This window comes from Marmota monax, unplaced genomic scaffold (genome assembly GCF_021218885.2).
Source record: "Marmota monax isolate L192 unplaced genomic scaffold, Marmota_monax_Labrador192_F-V1.1 WCK01_AAM20220418_F8-fsc00057, whole genome shotgun sequence".
NCBI lineage: Eukaryota > Metazoa > Chordata > Mammalia > Rodentia > Sciuridae > Marmota > Marmota monax.
Window position 1 is genome coordinate 5,124,555 of NW_026693933.1, and position 25,632 is coordinate 5,150,186.

Consider the following 25,632-nt stretch of genomic DNA (forward strand, 5'->3'; position numbering starts at 1 on the left):
AGAGCAATGATAAAGAGATAAAATAGACATCGGAAACAAATTCATGTGAAAATATGTGGTATGGACAAAACATGAAGCATGAAAGGCAGCTAGAGGAGAACTGAGGGAGTGGTATCTCATGAAGGCCTTACTTTCAGGGAGACATTTGACCTGAAGAAAGGCAAGAATAATGCAGAGATTATGGGGGAAGAATATTTCATATAGAGGAGAAAAGCAAATATAGAATCTCTCTTGTAGAGTGGGGAAAAGTTTTGCATGTTCAGTGAGGGGAATGATTCTTTAAGGGGCCAGCAGCACAGCATTACTGAAGGGCCAGGTAAGGATGCATGCACATTACAGACACTGAAATACAGTGTTCACGGCATTCTACACATGTAAGGAACATTACAACCTAAGAGTCTGTTTCTGATAGCTTGGATAATAAGGATAATACTACACTGAGTACTGATTATGCATGAGAAAGCTATATTACCACTTCACCACCAGTTTGTCTTTTTTTTTTTTTAATGCCATATTGTCATCAGTCCTAAATGGTTTCACAAAGTGTGAAATATTTGTGTTTATTCCAATTTTGACTAAATTCCTAAGCGGAAGGCAATGGATGTTAACTGTGTATGCTAGACAGCTCTTCGACTAATTCATTCAAACAAAGTCAAATAGACCTTCAGTTATCTTACCTAGTCCAGTTCATGTAACAAAAGACAAAAGAACAAAAGCTGTAATTGATGGAAGATTCTTTAAGGGGAATTTAAGTATTTTGGTTATTCCGCTCAGTTCCCTTCATGTGTTTTCCTCCCACCTAAGCCAAATGTGCAGGGGATGGGGGGAGGGGGTTAAGGAAATCACTCCTGTCTGTAAATGCAAGGAGTGGTCTTTCAGTCATTAGTTTGATTATGCTGAGCTACAGAAGTGCACTATCAAGGCAGGGCACGAAGGAGTTCACTAGGGGGCCTCCATGTGTTAGGAGTTCTGGAGCTTATGTAAAGGCCAAGAATGACTGCTTTTGTCACCTGAGAAGTGCAATTGGAGAGCTGGCTGAAAGTGTGCAGGGTGCAGACCCAGGAGAAAGGGGAGAATAGCTGCATGGACACTGACACTGTGGGTAGGCAAGGATATTCCCTCCCCCCCTTGTGGGCCAGTGGACTCTGGAAGGTAGCAACATTTGACTCACCACTTTTGAAAAGATCTCACCACTGTTGTTGTTCAGAATGTGTTGCTTAAGTTCCACCTATTGGTGAATTTTCTAATTTTCATCCTGTTGCTGATTTCTACTTTGTGATTAGAAATGATATTTTATAAAATTTCAATATTTTTAAATTTGTTAGGATCAGTTTTGTGGTCTAACATATGATCCATCCTAGATAATTTACTCTGGGTCCCTTAGAAGAATATATATTCTATTTTTGTTGGATGGTATGTTCTATCTATGCCTGCAAGTCTCATTTTATCTACAGTATTGTTAGTCAATTCTGCTGTTTTCTTACTGATTTTTCTGTTTGGATAATGTGTAGTTTATAACCAGGAGCAAAACAATGATACCCACTCTTGTCACTTATTTACACCATAGCACTGGAAGTCCTAGACCGAGCAATTACGATAAAAAAATTACAAAATGTATAGAAGTCCAAAGAATTTTTTTAAATGTCATAACTAATTAAAACAATTTAGTAAATCTTCAGCATAGAAAATCAACATACAAAAATCAGTTGCATTTATGTATACAATGATGAACTATCTGCAAAAGAAATTAAGAAAATAAATTCAACTTGTAATAGAAGCAAAGAGAATAAAACACTTAGGAATAAATATAACTAAAAGGTGAAAGATCTGTAGATTTAAAACTATAAAACACTGATGAAAGAAACTGAAGGATCCACAAATAAGTGGAAAGATAGTACATGTTCATGGATTGGAAAAATGAATACTATTGAACTGTTAATGCAATCCCAAACAATATATAGATTTAATGTAATCTCTATTAAAATTCCAATGGCATTTACAGAAATAGGGAAAAAAATTCCTAAAATTTATATAGAGCCATAAGTGATCCTAAATAGTCAAACAATCTTGGAGCAACAGGAAGAAGTCTGGAGACATGACAGTTCCTGATTTCAAATTATAAGATAAAACTACAATAATCAAAAGTGTATGGTTCTGGCATAAAAACAGACACATAGAAAAATGGAAAAGAATGTAGAGCCCAGCAATAAACCATTGCCTATATGGTTAACTAATTTTCAATAAGGATACCAAGAACATAAAATTGGGGAAGGTTAGTTTCTTAAAAAATGGTGCTGACAAAACTAGCTATCCACATATAAGAGAATGAAAATGGACCCTTTTCTTATATCATAAACAAAAATGAACTCAATGGATTAAAGCCCTACATGTAAGACCTGAAGTCAAAATTATTTGAAGAAAACAAGGAAAAAGCTTCTCGACACGGGTATTGGCAGTGATTTTTTTTTTTTTTTTTTTGATATGACACCAAAAGCAAGGCAACAAAAGCAAAAATTGGCATGTGGGATACATCAAAATAAAAAGTTTCTGCACAACAAAAGATAAAATTACCAAAATAAAGGAGAAATCTGTGAGATGTGAAAATATTTACAAGCCATAATTTTGGAAAGAAGTTAATTTTCAAAATATATGAACTCACACAACTCAATAGTAAAACAATAATAATGGTAATAATAATAACATGATGAAAAATGGACAAAGGACCCAAATAAATATCTTAAACCCTTCTCAAAAGAAGACATACAGATTATCAACAGGTATATGCAAAGGCACTCAATGTCACTAATTGACAGAGATCTGCAAGTCTAAAATAAAATGAGATCTGTTAGGATGGCTTTTATTTAAAAGAAAAAGATAAATTTTGGTGAGGAAGAAGAAAAAAAGGATAAGGGAAGTGTGATGCATTATTGGTAGAAATGTAAATTGTTATAACCATTATGGAAAACAAAAAGGATGTTCATCAAAAACTTAAAAATAGGACTGCCATATGATCCAGCAATCTTACCTCCAGATATTTGATCAAAAGAGTTGATATCAGGATCTCAAACAGTTATCTGTACTCTCTTATTCACAATAGCCAAGATACAGAAACAATCTAAATGTCCATAGACAGGTGAATGGATAAAGAATTTGTGGTAATGCAAAAACATACATTGGAGAAAAGATATCTTTTTTAACAAACGGTGCTGGGAAAGATGGTTGTCCATATTTGGAAGAATGAGACGAGATCCATATCTCTTACCCTACACAAAAGTCAACTGAAAATGGATCAAAGACCTAGCTAGAAATTAGACCAGAAACTATACAACTTGTAGATGAAAACATAGGGTCAACATTCTAACCCATAGGCAAAAGCAATGACTTTCTCAGTAGGAGCCCTTAAACTCACGAAATAATACCAAAAGTTAATAAATGGAATAGAATTAAATTAAAAAGCCTCTGCACAGCAAAGGAAACAATTAAGAATGTGAAGAGATAATGTGCAAAGTGGGAGAAAATCTTTGCTACCCACTCTTCTGATGGAGAATTAATATCTAGAATATTAATAAATAATTTTTAAAAACTCAACACTAAAAACACAACCTATTTAATAAATGGGCAAATAAAATTAACAGACACTTCCCAAAGAAGAAATACAAATGGCCAACAAATATATGAAAAATATTCAACATTATTAGCAATTAAGTAAGTACAAATCAAAGCTATACTGAGATTTAATCTTACTCTAGTTATAACAGCATTCATTTAGAATACAAATAATAATAGATACTGGAGAGGATGTGAAGAAAAAGGAACATTTTTACACTTTCACACTGTTGTTCCATAGTACAACCATTAGGGAAATCAGTGATGGAGGTTCCTCAAAAGACTAGGAATGGAACTACCATCTGACCCAGCTATACCATTCCTTGATATTTATCCTAAAACATTAATGTCAGCATAAACTGTACTGGTACATGTGTACACAATTCACAGTAGTCAAACTAGGAAACCAGCCATGTATTTCATCAATGTGTTCATCAATGAATGAATAGATAAAGAAAATGTGGCATATATGCACATTGGAGTTTTATTCAATATAAAGAAGAAGGAAACTATGTCATTTGCAGGAGAATGGATGGAATGTGAGATCATTGTGTTAAATAAAATAAGCTTAACTCATACAGTCAAAGATTGTGTATTTTCTTTCATAGGTGAAAGCTATCGAGGAAAAAAAGAGAAAGGTGGAACAGGGTAAGGGTTGCAATCTCATAAAAATTGAAGGGGGATTAGGAGAGTAGAAGAAAGAAACTATAGAGAAGGAGGATTGGAGGGCAAGGGGAAATACTGGAGACTGATAATAGCCAAAGTATATTGTTATATTCTATGCAGGTATGAACATGTAACAATGAATCTTACCAGTATGTAAAATTATAGTGCAGCAATAAAAATATGGAAAAAAAAAAAGAATTAGTGGTAACACACATGAATGTAGACAGACAGACACACACACACACACACACAGGAATATCATTTCGCTTTACAAAAATAGAAGGCAACCCTACCATGTGTGACAACATAGATGGACCTAGAGGAAATTATCTCAAGTGAAGTAATACAGATGCAAAAAGAAAAACTACTATATAATCTCACTCATATATGGGATATAAAATAGCCAAACTCGTACAAATAGTAGAATGATGATTACCAGGGGCCAGAAGAAGGGAAAATAGAGAGGTGATGGCACAAAAAGGAACAGCAAGCAACCATGTGATTTTATTAAACGTACTTGGATAATGCAAGATAATCCTCCCATCTCCTCTTTAATCTTAATCACATCTGCAAAGACTCTTCTGTCCTTTAAAGTAACATTTTTATAGATTCCAGGGATTAGGATATGGGCATCTCTGGGAGACCACATTTTTACCACAACCAGTTGCTCAAAATTCAATTCTTCAACATTATTATTGTCTAGGTGGAAAGCGGTTTAGTAATCCAGTGAGATTTTTGAGAATTAGGTAATTAAATTTATTTTTTAATCAAGATATAAGTTATATTGATTGGAATGTCCTTTTTTTCAATGATATGGTGTCATTTGATAAATGTCTATGCTTGGGTACTATAAATGTTGTTATATTGTGTTTTAGTTTTCATTAAGTTCAAAATACTTTCTAACTTCCCCTTTGACTTCTTTGACATTTGAGTAAGTTAGAAGTGTGTTGTTTAGTGTCTGACTATTTGGGTATTTGTTTGTTTTTCATCTTGCTTTCTGTAATTCATGTATAATTTAAATCTTCTAGGGTCAGAAAACACTTTGTATGATTTAACTGTTTTTCACATTTACAGAAGTTTATAATTCTGTATATCTCCTACTGCTCTTTTTGTTATTTTCTCTATGTTACACTTTTTATATAATAAATACGCATATTAAATTACCAGTAATTTCTCTTAAATTAGCTGAAAATTTTTAAACAAGTTTAAAAGTGTGTGTATGTGTGTGTGTGTGTGTGTGTGTGTGAGAGAGAGAGAGAGAGAGAGAGAGAGAGAGAGAGAGAGAGAAAGAGATAAAGCAGGGAAGAAAGAGAGATATATACATACAAAATAAAAATTCTAAATGTTATTCATATTAGACCACATATTTAATCTTCTTGGTGCTTGGTATCCATTTAGGCAGATCCAAGCTTCCATCTGGTATCATTTCCTTTCAATCTGAAGAATTTCCTTCCACATTCCTTGCATTACACTTCTATTGGCAACAAATTCTCTCATCTTTTGTTTATAAGAAAATGTTTTCCTCAGAATGATATTATCGTTTGGTTTAGAATTCTATAATTGGCAGTTATTTAACACTTGGTCTTTCCAATTTATCTACATTTTTCTTTTTTAAAACTTTTTTGATGATGAGCAATCAGCTGTCATTCATATCATTGATGTCATTAATTTTTTTTCTTGCTATCTTTAAAATATTTTCCCTATTCTTTTTAGAGGTTTTTGAATTAGATACAATTTCTCGGTATTTATTCTGTAGAAGTTTATTGAGCTTCCTGTGCCAGTGGCTTACTATTTTTGACAAAAATTAGAGAGAACTTTTAATTAATATTCAAACACTTTTTTTTCCTGCCTCATTCTCTATATCCTGTGTTCCTGAGGGTCCTGTTGTGTGTGTATTTGATGACTTCATGCTGTCCCACTGGACACTGATTCTCTGTTCATTATCTTCAGTCTTGCTTTTTTTTTCTGTACCCCTGTTTGGATAATTTCTCTTGACTTATCTTTATGTTCATTGTTTCTGTCTTCTTTCCAATCTGCTATAAATTCTATCCAAATAATTTTCACTTCACACATTATACTATGGATATCTAAGATTCCTAATTAGTTCTTCTTTACAGCTTCCATCTCTCTTTTGAAATTTTTGTTCTCTCCATTACACCTATTCTTTCCCATAATAATGGTAAAGTATCTGATAATTCTGAGTCACTTGTGATCTGTTTGTATTACCTTATTTTCCACTTACACATTATTATTATGATTTTTGCTTTTTCCTGTGTCTTGTAACATTTGATTATATGCTTGGCATTGTGTTTAAAAAATAATAAAGGCTAGAAAGGGGCTGTTTCTTTGGAATTTGAGTTTTTAAAAAAATCGTGTTCAAACTTCTTCAGTGATTTTAAAAAGTCATTCTTGACTATTTTTTGTTTGTCAGGATTAAAGATTTTGCACACCCTTCTTCTGATCAGGTGTGTATTTTCAAAACAAATTCATAGTTGAAAGGATGCTGAAGTTCTTTCCTGTTGCAAATTTTATGTCTCTCACTAATAAAGGACAAATATAACTGATTAGAATGCCATATTAAATTGTTTCTCTATTTGATTCTTCAACTTAAATGAAGGAAAGAACAAATATGTTGCCAATATACTGGCTGCATAGGTACTGTTGAATAGCCACTTTAACATCACAGGAAGGGAGAAACCTTGGCAGTTACATGTCAATCTTGTGGGGAACTGCTTGCTGTCGCTCAGCCTCCTACTTCCTCTTGTACTAGGTGCCTGAATGCTTTCTAAAAACCTGGTCAACTTCTGTGCTGATTTACACCACTGAAAAGTAACAAACAAGGAAACATTTAACAGATCTTAGGTGAAGTAAAAGCAAGTCTGCCTATTACTGATTTTTTTTTTTTGCTGGAGACCTGTTACCTATTTGGCCTGCCTGGTATGTTCCCACTGCAACATCCATTTCCCGCTAGGTTTTTATCCTGCCCATCTGCTTTTCTGATGGCTAATATTTCAATTCCTAGTTTGTAGTTTTAACTGCCTGCTCCATGGTAATTGGATATGCCTATATCCAGCCTCTTCATCTGATTCTTGGTTTTGAACTGTCCAGATTTCATTACTCGTCTGTGGTTTAGCTCATACTGACTAAAGTTTGCTGTATCTTACTTAAGATTCTGTGTCTGCCTCCCCTCTAAATCTTGCTGACCTCTTCTCAGTCACTGACACACACTTTACACTTTTAGTCAAAGTCTTAATGATATTTTTAAATAAATAAATAAATAACTGACATCAGCAAAAATGCTTCCTGAAATAAATTCTAGTCTCAAATTTGGCACATGCTTACAAGGCTTTCTAGTGCTTTGTTTTTGTCCTCACTATTTAAAATATACAACAAACAAATAATATCAAATGGAAAATGTGTTCCAATAATTTATGTTTGTTTTTGGTCTTTTGATAGTGTTAAATTTGATACCTGCTGGTTTATGTGTATTGCAGATGGTCTTGCTTTTTTGTTTCAACTTCTGCAAAAGACATTGTTTTGCTTTTTTTGATACCAGTGTCCAAATTGCACATATCATACATACTCAGAAAACATAAGTATTTTACACTTTTGTAATTTTATATAGCAGTAAATTCAGTGTGTGTGTGTGCGTGCACACACACACGAATTTGCTGTAAAATGAAGTCTGGTCAATTTACTTTGTGGTTTTTTTTTGAATAATGCTATTACATATATTAATTATTCACAGTTTCTTTGGTTGAAAATTTTACTGAACTGCATAGTTGTAACTGAATTGATCAACCTGCTTGTTAGCTATTCTCCTTCTAGATCCTGGTCACGGACAATTAGAATTTAAATGCAAAAAAGAAATTCTGTAATCAGAATAATGACAATATGGCCAAAGTTAAAATTATTTAACCAAATAACCTAATAGTTACTTTAAAAATTTTTGAAATGTTATAAATCCAATTGAAAATGTTTGTATGCATAATATGGTATCAAAAATATTACTACTACTATATTGGTTGAAAACAGATATACTATAGAAAGATATGAGTATAATGACAAAAGAGATCTTACTATTCATTGGTATAAATCCTTCTCCCCCAGCATGATCTATGCTCAGGTCTTGGTCATTACTATTATTTTGTAATACTGCCTTTAAAAAATGTCTATGATTATTTTTCTTTAAAAAAAATGATTTCTGGTTCTTAAAAAAAAGTGAAAGCAAGAACACTTTTGCCCTCATTCCTGTTTTTCTGAAGTTTTTCATACTGAGTCTCTGTTTACATGATAAAAAAAAAAATACCTGATTTTTTTTTTCTTTTTTGGTCATTGTGGTCCAAAAAGCAGTCATATTTCAAAAAACTCAGCCAATTGAATTGTTGGGCCTTGTGTCAAATGAAACCACTGATTGATAAACTAAACAAATTGCTTTTAGGGGGTTATTATTGCCTTACCAAGATCCACATCCTGATGACTTCCTCCCTCACAACAAAACCTTCTTCATAGTGGATCCGTTGTTATTATTTTCATAAAAGGCTCAACTTAAATTACATGTAATATAAGCAGCATCGGATGCCTCATCTCCTTCCTACCAGGAGCCTGGTTTTTCACGAATCCATTTAGACCCATCTATAGCCACAGCTTTGCCAGGCTCAAGGCTCTGGGCATTATGGACCACAGATACCAGGCTTCCTAAAAACTTTTCCAGGACTGTCATCAACCGCTTTCTTTCTGGAGTCTTCAGGGAGCAGGACTGGCAGCTGTGCATAAGCTTTGGAGTCCACCATTCAGTTAAACTGCTAATGTTAGGCTCCTGTTTTCCTGGCTCCCTTGAGCTTCCTCAAAGAAACAAAATGGTATTCCCATATGTCCCTTATTGTTTTCTTGGCAACTCTCCCTACCTCCCTTAACCTCCCAGATTCTAGTATGATTGAGACAATCTTTCTTTGTGAAACATTTTTTCCCTTAGAGGCTGTAGATTAATAGCATTAATTCTAAGGCAACCTTGTCTTTTTAGAAGTTCTTTTTTAAGGCTAAAGTTAATGAGTTTTAGAAGCTAAACTTGTGTATTCCAAAATATTACGCATAGTAGTGAACTACAGTTAAAGACAACCCAAAAGACTCACCTTAATTTATTAATTTAAATATAAAATTTTAGAAATAGTTCAGATATTGTTAGGAAATGTCTACTGACTAGTGATCCTTTCTTTCTCGTAAAGATTCACAACTATCTACAACCCTTAATAGACAATACATTTCTTTTTACTTCTAAGAAAGGTTTTATTTCAAAGAAATTAAATCTTGGAAAAGATATATTCTACTTTCACCATATTGTTTTCACAATATAAATCATGTGAAACCATTTTTATCATAGAAATTAGTGTAGCTGAAGGGAAAGTATTTGGAATAAGCCAAGAATTTACAGTTATTATCAATAGGGACCTTGAAGGAAGCTGATATAAGACATGTTGAATAAATGATAATCTGTCACATTCATAATGGTCAAATTGATATTGTTGCTTAATTAGTAGCTCATCAACAGCATAGCTCTTCCTGAGCTATTCCTGAAATGTGGAATCTGAGCCAATTGTCAATTGTCACTCAAACTCTTACAAGGTAAACAGAAGTGGGAGAAGTTAAGACAGAAGAAGAGAATATATTTGTCCTTCTCTGCTCCTGAGTTGTGTTCTGATAATCTAAATTCTCCAATCTATTATCAGAGGCTACTAGGAGGGGAAGGTACTGTCCATCCAACTTTCCTGTACAATCTTACCCCAAAATGTAAACATCTAGTGATATCAACAAGGACACTGCATTTAATTTCCTTTGAAAATTTTCAGGTTAAGAATTGAATTTCATACCACTATGATCAGTGTAACTTGCATTTTTTCAGTTGGGGAAGTATAGTCAAATCAAGTTCAAGTGAACTGTCATAGGTGTTCCACCAGGCCCTAGAGAATTTTGATGGACTTTTTCAATGTTACTTGAATAGAGGTGGGGAATTCTTATAACTGAAGGGCTACTATAGGAAATGAGCAACATTATGCATATTTAAATTTTGTGAACAGATGGGATTACCCACTCTTTTCTACACCAAAAACAGCTAAAAAACTCTAATAAGACCAAGAGATGACACAATCCCTTCAAGTACTGATTTTTAAAAACAAACTTGTAGTATAATGGGAGAACTTTAGGATCTTTATTCAATTAAATCTTTCAAAACCATTATGTCTTTACCATGTTTCTCACTTCTTGGCCTCTGTGCTACCTAAGATAAAGAATAAGAAGTTTATTCCAACGGATAATTTTTTAAAACCTGTTAATTGAGAAAATGCATCCTTTATTTCATTATTGTCTTATAGGTAAAGGACTTGTATACATGGAAAATAAATCTATTGAGATGTTGGAAAAGACAACCAAATTGGGGGAACAAAAGTTGTGCCATGCTAGCATAATCATATAAATTTTAGGTTTTGGCTGCTTCCAGCACTTTTTTTTAACCAAAATAAAAGGGTACATGCACATATTTGATAACTACATTTAACATTTAATATCAAAGTAGATTAAAATATTCCCAACTATTTTCCTTAAAAAAAAAATCCTTCAACCTATATATAGATAAGGACTGTTTCTTAAAGTCATCTTCGCAATTGATGATGCATCAATATGAATCTTTTTGGCATAGCTAGGATTTTGGCTTCCAGTGAAATATTTCAACCACATAAAACATTGCATATGAATTTCCAGTTCAGCAAATGCATTGGAAGTAATAATTCAACCATCACATCTTTACTTGGAAATGCATGCTGTAGAATTTTTCCATGTTGTGCTTGGTTTTGTTACATTTGTTTCACTACCCATTTATACTTTGGTACATTTAGAAATACTTTACTAGTGATACTTACAATTGGGAGGAAATTAACGAGCTCTAAATTAGCAGTGCACTAAAAGAGAAAATTTTAAAACAAACTCCCAATCAGCTTCTCTGATATGCTCAATTAATCTTTGGATAGTAGGCAGTTGTGTTATGAAGAAAACATTTTATTCCAGAGGATGGGTTTATCTGATGTTCTTATAGCTTTCCAAAAGAGAGAGACATGTTTTAAAAAATTTAAGAATATAATATTTGATCATCATAATTTATATATATTTATATTACATATAAATATTTCTAAAAAAGAGAGATACATTTTTTAAAAATTTAAGTAAGAATATAATATTTAATCATCATAATTTATATATATATATATTTTACATATAAATAAATATATCTAAAAAAGAAAAACAATCATTTCATCTCTTGTTGTCAGTTCATAAAGGTCAAATAGGCTTTCTATTCTCTGTACTGTTATACTTTTATCCAGAGTAATTAAATAAAAATTAGTAAGTAACTAATGGGATGGCTGGATATTTTAGGTAGTGTTAGTTTAAGCTCTAGTTCCCTTGTTTTTCTTAAAGTTTGTACAAGTCATCTTTGCTTTTCTGTTTTAGATTCTGTGTTTATAGTTGATTCTGGTACATAATGTGCTCTTACTATGTCACTCTCAGTGTGATTAGACCCTTGTTTTCTTTGATTTTGAAACCTAGCTTGTACTGTTCAGGTTGGAATTAGTAATGGAACCATGGAAATTCATCCATCGTTCATAATGGCTATGGACGTGGGATGTGCATCTCTTCTGCCCAACCTTATGAACACAAGTGAAATGATTAGATAATTTTCACATTCTGAATTTTCTGTACCCATAATGACCATGGATAAACTCAGCTTATGTGGAGTCAAAAACTGAATGTTTAAAGTGGTTTCAGTACTTTGTTTACTGTCTTCCTTTTATTTGCCTAGGGAAATTTTCACTGTGTATATAAGGAATAAAAGAACAAATTTGACATTTGGATAAATTTTCCCAGAAAAAATGTAAATTTTATCAGTTATAAAAATAGGCTAATCTAAAATGATTAGATTCCTTTTCCTCAAATCCTTGTATGTGGGCAGTATCATAGATTTATTTTTCCTGGATGTCACATAGATTATATAGGGTAATCTAATATTCTACTGTATTTCCCCACATGGTGACACCAAAGAACACATCATTTCTTCCCTTTAAACCAAAGAGAAACATCAATATGCTAATCTAAACAATAAAGTGGGGATGGGAGCACATTCAGTACTTGAAACATTGTTAATGTTGATGATGTTAAAATACTTTTGAAGCTCTGTGATTGGTCATGCTCATGACTGGAGCAAATATAAAACTGAACAGGAGTAAATCAGATTATTGAAACAAAAAATATATTGCCATAAATTTCATATAAGTCCATAAAAAGTACTTTAATATGCATTTACTTATATTAATTACTTGGTCATCATAAACTTGAATAAAATATAAATCAAAGAGATTTACAATGGGTAAAGTAGAAAAGAAACAAAATTGTATTGAATAATATGGCATTTCTAGGTTTTATACTATAATCTGCAATGTTCACAAATTAAAAGGGAAAAAGTATAAGTAAGTATACTGTATGTTCTCCAAAGTTTGTGAGAACAGTCTTTATATACAAAATAAAAATCATTACCTATTATCATTAGTATTTATGACAAAATCATAAACCAAGTCACTAAATCTTTTATTGTACATTATGCACATTTTCTTATAATTGTATTTTTTGAAAGGGTAGTACATTATTGTTACTTTAAAATGAGTAAAATTAAGTATTACAAAGATTCATTGAAAGATATCAATTGATGCAACTTGGGAGGATGAGGCAGGAGGATGGTAAGTTCAAAGCCAGCCTGGCAACTTAGTAAGACCCAGCTCAAAATAAAAATGAAAGGCTAGGGATGTAGCTCAGTGGTAAGCTGGCCCTGGGTTCAATCCCCAGCACCAAAAAAGGAAAGAAAAAATAGTAATTGAAGAAATATATGTGCTTCAGCCAAGGAAAAACCTGGTTGATGTGGTATGAATACAACAAATCTTTGTACCAGACATTAAGGGGTACAGAAAAATACTAAACACATTCCCTGTCAAAAGATCAGAATCCGATTTGAGAGATATTTCTGTAAGAATAATATCTTTATTTTAAAGGATGTCAGGCCTCTTTCTATTTATAAAGTGCAAAGTATTTTATGTATTTCTGAGAAAGAAGGTACTCTCAAGTCTAATAAGTGATTTCCTACAAATAACTGGGTTGCAAAAATGTGAACCTTTGCAAGACTAAAGAACCAGTCTGGCCAAGGCCAGACTGGAGAAATGGACAGCAGGAAAAGAAAAAAGTTTAGCATAGAATCTATTCACAAATTTAGTTTTATCATTCTTTACTGGACAACTGCTATCTGCTGGGTACTGTGTAAATGTAGAAAATAAAATAGTAAGGAAAAAAGAAATGCTTTGGTGAATGAGGTTGTGATCATACTCATCACAATAATGAAAACAAATGAATCAAACAATTAATCTTATAGGTACATCATTACAAATGTAGATGAGTTCTCAGAAGAAGTATTTGGCAGGTCTCTGAGTATCTTCATTCATTCATGCTCCTAAAACAAAATACCACAGACTGTGTAATTTGTTTTTTTTTTTAAAAAATGTGTTCTCTCATAGTTCTGGAGACTTGGAAGCCCACAATCAAGATGATGGCAATTTGGATTGTCTAGTGAGGTTTGTCCTTTGCTTCCAATATGGTACCAGAGGAGGGCGTTGGAGGGAGAAAGGGACAAACCGAAAGTATGTTGAGGAATTAATGTGCCTCACTCAAATCCAGACATTGAACACTTAGTTCCTAGTATGTCTGTTTGGAATAGGACCTGTAAGGAGATGATAAAGGTTACTTAAGATCAGAAGGACCTTAATAAGATCCAGTGCCCTTATGTAAGGTGGAGGAGACAGAAGAATGTTCTTTCTCTGAGTGCTCTGAGGAAAGGCCATGTAAGGACTGCAGTGAGAAGATGGTTATCTTCAACTAGGTAAGGAGTCCTCACCAGTCCAACCTTGCTAAGCATGGACCCAGAATTTTCAGCCTCTAGAAAGGGAGAAATGAACTTGTGTTGTTTGAGCCACCCAGACTGTGGTATTTTGTTATGGCAGCCTGAGTAGACTAATAGACCAGGGGGATATTAGGGAGAAAGGGACAAAGTAACAGAGTACAGAAGGTTAGTGAATATAATCGTGGAACCGAAGTCCAAACCAGATAAGGAAGAAATTGCACACGGTGGTGGGATGAATGGTGTATAGCAAAAATTAAATAAGGTCAATGGGTTGGAAGTCCCAGTGCATCTGAGGTTTTCATTGGAAAGACATGATAGTGAGCGATTAGTATGTTTGGCACTGAAATTATGAAGGTAAAGTTTTTATTGGTAATGACAGTGTCTAGGAGTATGACTACAAACAGAAAACCAATTTATAAAAGGTAAGGAGAAAATCTGCTTGAGTGGATTTTCTGTGTGGATATTGAAATCAATAGCAATAATTACTGAAGGAATGATGGAAAGAAAGGTAGAAATTTAAAAGTTAGAATATTCAAGGAACAGGCACATATATGAGTACATCAACTTAAGTAATAAAATCTATAGGGATTGTTTATGAGAGAAAATGAGATGAAGAAAGATTATGGAGAAGGAACCACTAAAGACAATTAACTTTATTGGTCTCTAACTGATCCAATGACAAATCATGATATCATTGCTTGTTAGAGTCTGTAAACAAGTCAAGATGGAGCCTGGCATTTTGCGAGAGGGAGTGGTTTGTGAACTAACGCCAAGGAGCCATTAAGTGTGGAGATTCCTTATTGGTTGATTGCTGTATTGAGTTTATGTTAATTAAGATAAGCTGTGTGGAATGTATATATACCCCTCCTGTCCTACAATAAATGACTCCCACTCCTGCTGTATCAATGTACACAAGTTGCTTTTCACCCCCCAGTTATTTTGCTGCAGCCGGACTGCGGCAATTGCTAAAATTAAATAAGGCTGGAGATCAAGGTTTGATTTTGAATATATTGAATTTGAAATGACCATGAGATATCCAAATGAAGATATTAAGTATGTGGGCTAATATGATGGTCTGTGCTCAGAGGAAAATTCATCCTGGAAACATAAATCCATGGAATATCTTATAATGGGTAGCCACTGAATTCATCCATTTATCTATTCTAAAATTGTAGAAACCTAAGATGTGGCCTTGAATAACATCAATAACTGATGAATAGAAGACTTATTAGGAAGTAAAAAGAGAGGTAAGAAAAGTAAGAGAGAGTGAAATCAAGAAGCCACAGGAATAATCTTTAATAAATGAAAAAGTAGCCAGTAGGGTTGAAATTTAATGAGGGGCTAGTAGATTGAGAGTAAAATTATTGGATTCATTGACACACTTGTAAGAGCTTCTTTAGTGATGTAGTTGGTTGATTGAGGCAGAGATTAGGAGAAGGAGAGATGAAACAGGATAAATTATCTGTACCAGAATTGTGGCTGTTAAAAGAAGAAAAGAAGTGTGGAAAGTGGTGGAATTGATGAGATTTAGGATGCATGTGTGTATCTATCTGTCTATACTCCAAAATGGTAGAAGCCTGAGCCTATTTGAATCGCAGTGAAGGCCATTTAATAGGGAGGGAAATTTTAATATAAATTTAACATGTGGATGAAAGAAGGTGGATAAATGAGAGTAGGAGAGGATGGGATCCAAACTGCAGGTGGTGAGACTAACATCTCCTCTAGAGCAGCAGGGCACAAGGGACCTGCAGTGCCTTAGCCAGCACTCTCTCCGTCATCTTATTGTGTTCTATCTTCTCTTTCCCTGAGTACTTAATCTTTTGTTGTTGTTTTACAATAATGTGTTCTGGGAGTGGATGAAGTGGGTTTTATGATCTCAAAGCAACAGTGAGAAACAGAAGAACTCCATCTCTGCCTATTACTGCAAGCTGGTCTGGGAGGTTTTGGAGAAAAGCACCACAGTGAGCAGACTGCAGGAGAGGCGGCCCTAGCAGGTTTCTAGGAAAAGTGGTGCATGCAGAGAATAGCTGGAGGGTGTAGGGGATTGGATGTTCCTAGGGGCACAATAGAAGATTTGAGTAGCTGCTGATGACTAAGAAAAGGTTTATTGAGATTGGGAAGGAGATAATTTTTAACCTAAAATCAAGCAGTTTAGAAGTAGTTTAGCAGAATGGTGGCAGTCACAGCAGAAGACTGTAAGTGAAAGGCGGACTTCTGTTCAAGGAATGACTGAAAGGGAAAGTGGGGGTGCGGTTCAAATTCCCTCTCTCATTTTTTCTTCTATAACTCAGCTAATGACCTATGTAATTTCATTTTTATATTTTTTTCTCAACATGAACTTTACTTGGATTGACTTCCTGTACATAATGCTTTCTTAAGCTTCTTTCTTCTTTGAATGCTGGCATTTACTCTGTCCAGAATGTCCTTTAAAAATCCATTTCTATCTATGTGAATACAACTCTTGTGGTATGACCCATTAACATCTACCTCTCAGGTTTCTCTTTGGTTTTTAGTTTTCTCTTTGAAATAACACATAATTTTTGTAAAACCATTTGGAAAATATATGAAATCATCACGAAAAATAAAATCACATCTATTACCTTAGCTTCAGAGATATCATTGTGTATATTGCTGACCCTAATACTTTTTGAATTAATGTTGCAAAGTCCTTTCTGTTTCACTGAATATTTATAACAAACGTTTTTTTTTTTTTTGGGGGGGAGGTACCAGGGATTGAACCCAGGGGTAATTGACCATTGAGCCACATCCCTAGCCCTTTTTATTTTTTTATTTTGAGACAGGGTTTCACCAAGTTGCTGAGGCTAGCTTTGAACTTTCAATCCTCCTGCTTTAGCCTTCTGAGCTGCTGGGATTAGAGGCGTGTGCCAGTGTGTTCAGCTAACAAAGTTTTAATGACTATCTAATATTCCTTGGTATAAATGTGTCATAATTTACTAACCATTCTATTAATATTAGCTAATATAGATAATTCACAATATTTAATTATAAATTAGACATGAAATTTTACATAAATACTTGTATACATAGTTAATAATACCATGAAGGCAAAAATCCTATAAGCATCAAATCAAGGGATAGGATTGTTTTTCTAAAGGTTCCAGATATATCAGGTGGATTATTTTCCAGCAAGAATGTGAGTGGATAAGCTATAACTCTTGTCAGCAGAGAGAATTTTCTGATATTCAATTAGAATATTGAATATTCTGGGTAGAAAACAATGGCTTTTCATTCAGGTTTTCATCTGTATTTATTGGATTACTTGTTAAGTTGAATATTTTTTCTTATAATCTTTGACAACTGGATGTTTTCTTCTTTGCCCTTTACCCATAAGAATGTAATATTTTAAATTCATTTGTAAAAGATTTTTCATATTGTTGATTTAAGATTTTTACGTGCTAATTATGTTTCTCATGCCTTATATTTGTTTTTGTTTTCATCCTATTGTTTTCCAGTGATTTAAATTGCGTCTATCATAATCTTTACAGAATTCTCCATTCTCAACAGATCTATAATAGCACTGCATAGTCTCACCCTAGAATCTTAAAATTTTAATTTTGACTAGGCATGAGAACCACTATATGACCCAGCTATGCAAATCCTCTGTATTTACCTTAAGAAAGTTGTCATAGTATGGTGATTCATGCATACCCATGTTTACAGCAGCACAATTCACGGTAGGTAGCCAAACTATGGAACCAGCCTAGGTGTCCATCAATGGATGAGTGGATAAATAAGTATGGGTCAGATGCAGTGGCATATGCCTGTAATCCCAGTGGCTAGGGAGGCTGAGGCAGGAGGATCACAAGTTCAAAGCCAGCCTCAGCAACTTAGAGAGGCCCTAAACAACTTAGTGAGACCTTGTCTCAAAATAAAACATAAAAAGAGCTAAAGTACCAAAAATTTTAAAAGTGTGGTATATATACACAATGGATATTTATTATTTATATTTATTCATCCACAAAGATAATTGAAACTATATCATTTGCAGGAAAATGGATAAAACTTGAGGTCATTATTTAAGTGAAATTAGCCAAACTCAAAAGGTCAAGGGTTGTATGTTTTCTCTCATATGTGGAAGCTAGAGAACAAGAACAAAAAGAAAGGAAGGGGGTGATCACATGAAAAGCAAAGGAAGATCAGAGGAAAGCTATGAAGTGGGGAGGAGGGTGGAAACACTGGAGAGAGATATGGGCCAAATGATATTGTTATATTATGCACATGTACTTAAGATTAGCCACACATGTCAGATACAGGAAATATGTCACAGCAAATCCCACCATTATACAAAACTATGATGCACCAGTAAAGATAAAAAATTAAAAGATTAAGAAGAAAATAGGGAATTTTTTAAAAAAAATCAGTCTTGTTTTGTATAGTTCTTTAACTTTCATATTTCTTTCATATTAATGTATTTTTGCCAGAGAGAGTTCTTAAGAAAAAGAAAGGACTGTTTTGTTACCATTCCAGGAGTCATTTATTCGTACATCCCTCCCTTCTTCCCTTCCTTCCTTTCTTCCTTCATTCTTTCCTTCTCTCTCTCTCTCTCTCTCTCTCTCATATTCTGTACCTCTGTACTACATACACCCTAGTCCTTTTTATTTTGAAACAGGTCTTGCTAGTTTCTGAGGCTGGCCTCAAACTTGTAATCTTGCCTCACAAGATTTCCAATCAGCTTGTTATCTTATGTCTTAGTCCATTATCTGCTACTATAACAAAATAACACAGATAGGGTAATGGATAAACAATAGAAGTTTATTTGACTTACTGTTCTGGAGGCTAGGAAGCCTCAGAGCCCAGCATCAGCATCTTGTAATGTCTTTTCATACTTAGTCATAACATGGCAAAAGAGAAGCAACACACGTAAGATACAGGAAATTCTGGCCAAATTCATTCTTTTCATCAGGAACCCAATACTTCACTAACTAATGCACTCCCACATGAGTACAGAGCCCTCAAGACCAATTTACCTCTTAATACAGTTACACTAGGGATCAGTTCCCAGTGCATAACTTTTAGGACACAGATTCAAGCATAGCAATTCCTAATTTGCTTCTGAGATTGTCATTATATACACACACCAAAATATATAGCAAATCAACTTATTGTTAATCACTGTAACGAAAAATTGTATGTATATTTAAAGACCTAGGGCATAGATGGTTTTCTCAATACTTTCATGTTTACAGTTAAAAATTGGGGGAAAAAATCCCTTGGGTATATTAAAATTATTTCAAAAGTTTAAAGATTATGTATTAAAGAAATATTCTCTTTTTAGCATGTTACTTAAGTCATAGTTAAGTGAAAGGTGTTGTGAACCATGTGATGAATGATTATTTTTCACAACAGACAACCAAGTTTTCTGAGCACACTGGCTTTGCAAGGATTTATAGTTCCCTGCCTTCATGCTGGAGTTACTTCAGCTTCCCGTGATGCATTCCAACTAATCTGTAGGTTAAGGCATTCCTTGATCATGGATAGATCCGATTGCTACTCAGCCCTGGAATTCTTTATAAAATTCCAGAACTTGGGCTAGAAATTGACTTAGGGAATCCAATAAAGTTGCAAGTCTTGGCAGTCATCCAAGCTAAATTTATAGACTGGAAGAAATATGGGCTTTCCATTGTTCTCTTTTTCACCTTTGTGAGGTTTCTTTTATGTCTATGTGAGTGTGTGAGTGTAAATTTATCATTTTGCTGACATCGAAGTGGAAATAATCATTGAGGGAATCTAGCTAAAAATTTTTCACTTTGGATCTTCTCAGGTCTTTCCAAACGTTGACCTAAAGTTGCACCAAGAGTGAATTTCTTCTCCCTTTGTAGGATGTTGATGTCATGAAAGAAGTTGTTCTTGAAAATGAATCATGCAAATATAATAGCTGACATGCATGTCTGCCAGCTAGGTATAGCTCCCAAGTTTCTGTTCTTCCCCTGGCTCTGTGGGAGCCTTCTTTTTGAGACATGATCTGAGAAAGTGTGATCATATGTATTGTTTCTATCCATTCTGCAATATGGTAATAGGGGCAAGAAAACAAGATCAGGAGCATCTAAGAGTCAGTATTTTAAGTGTGTACCTAATGTTCTGTAGGGTGTAGAGATCCAAGCAAGCCCCTCATATCTGGCTACTGAAAACCTGTCTTATTCTTACAGAATGGGTTTGCTGTTGTGAGGCCCCCAGGCCATCACGCTGAAGAATCTGCAGCCATGTAAGTACCAGGAACTGTTGCCCATCTCCAAGCGCCACAGTTCCTGGCGGTCACCTGCCCCATGCATGTTTCTGAAGCCTCTAATTGTTAGCAGATGGACTGAAAAATCTTGCGAGGTACTCCCAGCAGCAGATTTATGGCTTCAGAGATCATATAGCATTTTAAAAAATGCTCTGAACATTATTTATAATGGTTTTCCTGGATGATTTGCTTTCTTATTTCTCTGTTCTTCTCTATTCCACAGGGGGTTCTGCTTTTTTAATTCAGTTGCAATTACCGCCAAATATTTGAGAGACCAACTAAATATAAGCAAGATATTGATTGTAGATCTGGTATGTATTCCTGGCCAGTGCTGTGTTTCCAGCAACTCTAGATAAAAGGAAGTGGATTTGTATTTCTCTGTTAGGTTGTCTTGCTTTTAGCACTTGCAAACAACTGAAGGGTGTGTTTCCTTTGAATGTGGAAACTCATTAAATTCAGGATTGCAGTTCTGAAACCATAAACATTCACGTTTCACTTTCATGGTGTTAACTGCAATTTAATGAGAAGAAGGCGCAGATCAGGGCAACTTTTATGATCCTTAAATGAATTGATACTTCCACAGTTAAAATAACCCAACAGAACCTGAATTTACTTTTCCCTACAGAATATAGACTTTAAATAGTCAGATGTGCTGGAAAGAATGCTGTTGCTTTGGTAACCAATTGGCCACTTCCCCTGGTTAGCAATCATTGTCGCTTGTTGTGCAACAGTGGTATTATTAAAACAAGTCAGCATGTCATTTTTTCTGAAAAGATCTCGGATCTCAGATGCCAGTTTGAGATGACTCCCTGCAGGAACTCTGAATGATTAAAAGTCAGAGGCATTAACTTAGTCTTGCATTTCAACCTGATGCATTCTTACACAATAGTTATAATTTGTTTAACAAATGGTTTGTTTAAATGCAGATGACACTTGGCATGTTGTCTAAAGTATATTCATGAATAATGAGCTGGAGATCTGCCCCATACAAAAAAGGACCAATCCAGGAAAGGGCGAAAGAAGGCTGAATGGTGATTTATGAGCCCCGTTTTCGGTTTGCCTCCAGTTCACGAGGAGGTGTAATAGGTTGTCTGACAAGGCATAGACAGGAAATGAACCCTGGCATCCAAACCGAACCTGCTACATCTGCACTTAATTAATTTTTGCAGGTGATAAAAGATTTAAAGGCAAAATATGTTAAAGGTTTTTTTTGAAGTGCAAGGCTTAATAGTCTAAATCTTGTTCATATCTGCACTCATAATTAAATCTTATTGGAAGTCGTGGCCTCACCCTCCAGCCCTCTGATTTAGTTAAACAGGCACACCAAAGGGTTGAGAGAGCACAAACAAAGCCATGTGAAGAAATACTTAGTTAAGTTAAAATGAAGATAAAAGGAATGGAAGATAGATAACCATTTCTAGTGCTTGGTTGGAATGGATGTTTTTCACACTCACTATTGTATCCCTCCTGTGTACAGTTTTGTGCAAAGAATATTGAAGCCTAGCTTTCCATGCATTTTCCAAACATGCATACGTTTTAGTGTAGGTCACAGTTCCCCATTAAAAAATGTGCTGAAGACCTAGATATACTACAGCAGCAAGGTCTTAAAATTTTTGCAAAAATAAAGACATACCATATTCATACAAAAAGGACATTTTAAGTAATTTATGACTAATTTTGTATGAATTATAGGATATTACATTTGAAGAAATTAGTATGCTCTTGGTACTGTAAATTCTATGCTAGAAAGATAGACCAGAAATGGAAAAAGAGGATAGTAGATGAAGACCAAAGATTGTGCAAAAAGAAAAATAAATAAAATTGCTGAGCTTTCTAAATTTGTCCACATTATGTGGCAAGATAATTGGTCAGCTATTCATCCTATTCTTAAGAGTCTTTCAGTGATTACTTTCTGAAAAATTTTTGTTATCATTTTATGGTTCTATGAAGATAATAAATGTTTAGGGTCCCTTTTGAAAGCACATTTGTGATATCCATTCAAAAACAATGGATTGTAATCTAAATGCCTATCTTATGATAGATGGATATTTTGTACTTCAGAGGATTTACATGTAAAGTTTTGTTTTTGTACATTAACACAGGAATAAAAGACTTCTGGAGATAATCTGATACAATTTATAAAATAATTTATTTGGTAGCTCCAAGTAGTTTCCTGTGAGCTTGCTGGCCTTTGATTATGAATTTGCTCCATTATCCAATCATAAAGGATGCTGATTTCCCAATAGGCTGTATCAGACGAGAAGTTTTTGTTTCAAATTCTCTAAATGTATGAAGTTCTGTCCAAAGGGTTGCCTCTGAGCTCACCACCAGCCCCCATATTCTTACTTTCAAGTCTTCCAAATTCTGCAGCTGCAGGGCTACTTTGAGGAAATTCCTGTTTCTTCCAGCTGTGGAGAAGGAAGTTTTAAAGTGCCACGTGGCTCTGAGACATCCGTTCTCTCTGGCTGACAGGTCTATTCTGTGAGTTTGCAAAGGAGACAGGGTGAAGGTTCTCCAGTGGTGGAAAAGCCTCATTCCTGCACATCCAGAGTCATTAACGTTGGCTGGTGGGTGTAAACTAGCTCCACACATTCTAGGGCCAACAAAAAGTGGAGCTACTCCATTGTACAACAGCTAGTCTGGGGCTTTTCATGTGCCTAGTAAATATAGAACCAGAGTTCTTAATTCACTTCCTATCTTGGGTCACAGCCAAATTCAAATGCATTGAGCATTGTGGGAAGATATGATTCTAGTTGGTGGGTGAAGGTCATTCATTCCATTTCTCCTTAGAGCCTAAAAACATTCACTCTGTGGAGAGGGAGCAGGTGTAACAGTCTTTTAACACACTCGAGACCGGCCATTGTGTTCAGGCTATATCCTAGAGGTAGATTTGTCTGCACGACTCATGTAGCTTTTGGGCAATGTGACTTTTAATTAGAAAATAGTACTTATTAGATTTTCTTCTTCTTCTTCTTCTTTTTTTTTGAAAGAATAGCTACTACAAATGTACTTAGATTGGGGAAATTCCTTTTTTGTTCAAGTACATTTAGACCTTTGTCACAAGTCCTTGTACTAAATAATTTTGAGTGATAACATTAGCTGGTAGAATATATGATGTATTCAAAGTTATTTTGACATAAAATTGAAAACATATTGGTTCTAACTTCTTATGCAGAATCCATTTTTACAGTATACTTTTTTAACCAGAGATAAGTTTTTGCATTTCCCAGCAGATCTGAGAGGCATGGTTTATTTTAAGGCTTTTAATGATTCAATTTATTTCATTTATATAATAATTTTTCAGAAGCACCAATAATTTTCCTACCTTAGTCTATATATAGTATATATTTGTTGTTATGAAGAAACAGGTCTCAGATTATTTTGAGTATATGTATGCATGTGGTTTTTATGAATACTTTATAGCAATAAAAACTGAAAAACTGAAAAAATAAAGACATCTTAAAAGTTATACTGTAAGTTGTTACGCAAAACAAAAAACATACTTGGATTTAACTTTATTCTCTAAATACTTAATGACTATGATACAGAATCATGGATTTCTCAAACAGTAGAATGGGTCTGTGTATTTCAATGAAGAATGTTAGTTCAAACCTTTATTATACTGTGAACAAGATTGTATTTCTTTAGAAGAGTATGGACTAATAAGTACCCAAATATTTTTCAAGAAAAAATAATTTTATATCTCAAATTATCATTTTATTTGACCTTTTAAAAATAAATTTGTTCAATGTTCCTAGAGAAACAAGAGCAATCAAAGCAATATTTTTCTGATTTGCCAATTGCATATACATTTACAACCCTAAATATTATTGTTGTATTAAGGAAATGGAAACATCTTTTCACTTATTTTTTAAGGTTTTTTTGGTCCATTCTCTAGATATTTAGTAGCAAATACAAAAGTCGTTGTGGGTTAAATTGTTTCATTTTTGTTCCCATGAAGGAAATAATTTTGCTATCTCTTCCTTTTCTTTGAATATTTAGAAATCCAGGAATTAATATATTTTCAGTAAGTTACGTTTTCCCCCTGATGTATGTGTCTTTAGCTGAAATAAGTTTCTGAGATGATCCATATCTTCCCTAATGTTATGATTTCTTAGTTAATTTGGGGTAGGCATGCTATACAAAAGGTGGAAAGAATCATTGTATGTCTACTGCATGGACAACAGGCTTAGTGTAGGTTTTCAGAAAATACCAAAAGGAGGCTTTGGTAGTGTCTAGTGAAGCAGTTCCAGGCTAGAGGATGGAGTGGAGACAAGTTAAATAAATCTCAATAATGAGAAATAATGTCCAATGACTTCACCTTTCAAATTTGCTAAGAGGACCAAAGAGATAATGGATCTGAATTTAACTGTGATAATTAAGAATTTTTCATTTAGAGTAAGAAATGAATTCAAGACCTAGTTTTCCAGCTTACTCTCTATATCGTCTTAGTAAATTACTGAAACTCTCTGTCATTTTTCTTATTCTTAAAATTAGGGCTAATATCACATACACCATAATAATCAATAAATAATTCATGCAACGTATTTAGTAGAGTGCCTAACTTGAAAATTATTTGAATTATTTTTTAAAAATAGTGTGATTCTTACTAATGTAAAACATGTAGTTGCAAGTTATCAAAACTTTTATAACAGAACCAGAAATTATATACTTTATAAGTTAATAACATAGCAATAATATTTGCCTGAAACCTTATTGTATAGATTATCAACATTTAAGAGTGTTCCATTTTATTTTTGTTCCAAAGATAGTAAGCATTTAACTGTAGTTCTTAATACCTGTAAAGACATTAAAGACCCTTTTTTAAAAAATGCTATGTTTTATTTTGCATTCTTATATTAATTCTGAACCTGTTTATATTAAAACAACAACAACAAAAAAGAACTATCAAGTTTGGAGCCATTATCATATGCAAATATCTGAAGAATGTTTCATTCATTTTAATGAAACAGGCTTTTGTTTTTATTTTTTTAGTTTGGAAGGGGGAGTAGTGTGGAAACAGAAAAGAAAAAAAAAAAAGATCAGGAGGAAAGCTGGGAAGAGAGCCATGATATAATATTAAAATTAAGCAGATTAGACAAGATTGCACAAAGCCCCATCCCATCTTTCT

At 34.0% G+C, this 25,632-nt stretch overlaps 1 protein-coding gene across 20 annotated transcripts in view; it reads left to right on the plus strand.

Moving 5' to 3' along the window:
- Nucleotides 1-25,632, plus strand: part of Hdac9 (histone deacetylase 9) — an 857,477-nt gene that overhangs the window by 667,100 nt on the left and 164,745 nt on the right. For all 20 annotated transcript variants that reach the window (XM_046463549.2, XM_058585330.1, XM_058585328.1 and 17 more), the window contains 2 exons: nt 20,425-20,480; nt 20,725-20,812. In XM_046463549.2, the coding sequence (XP_046319505.1) occupies nt 20,425-20,480; nt 20,725-20,812 (144 nt within the window). The remainder of the gene's footprint in view (nt 1-20,424; nt 20,481-20,724; nt 20,813-25,632) is intronic.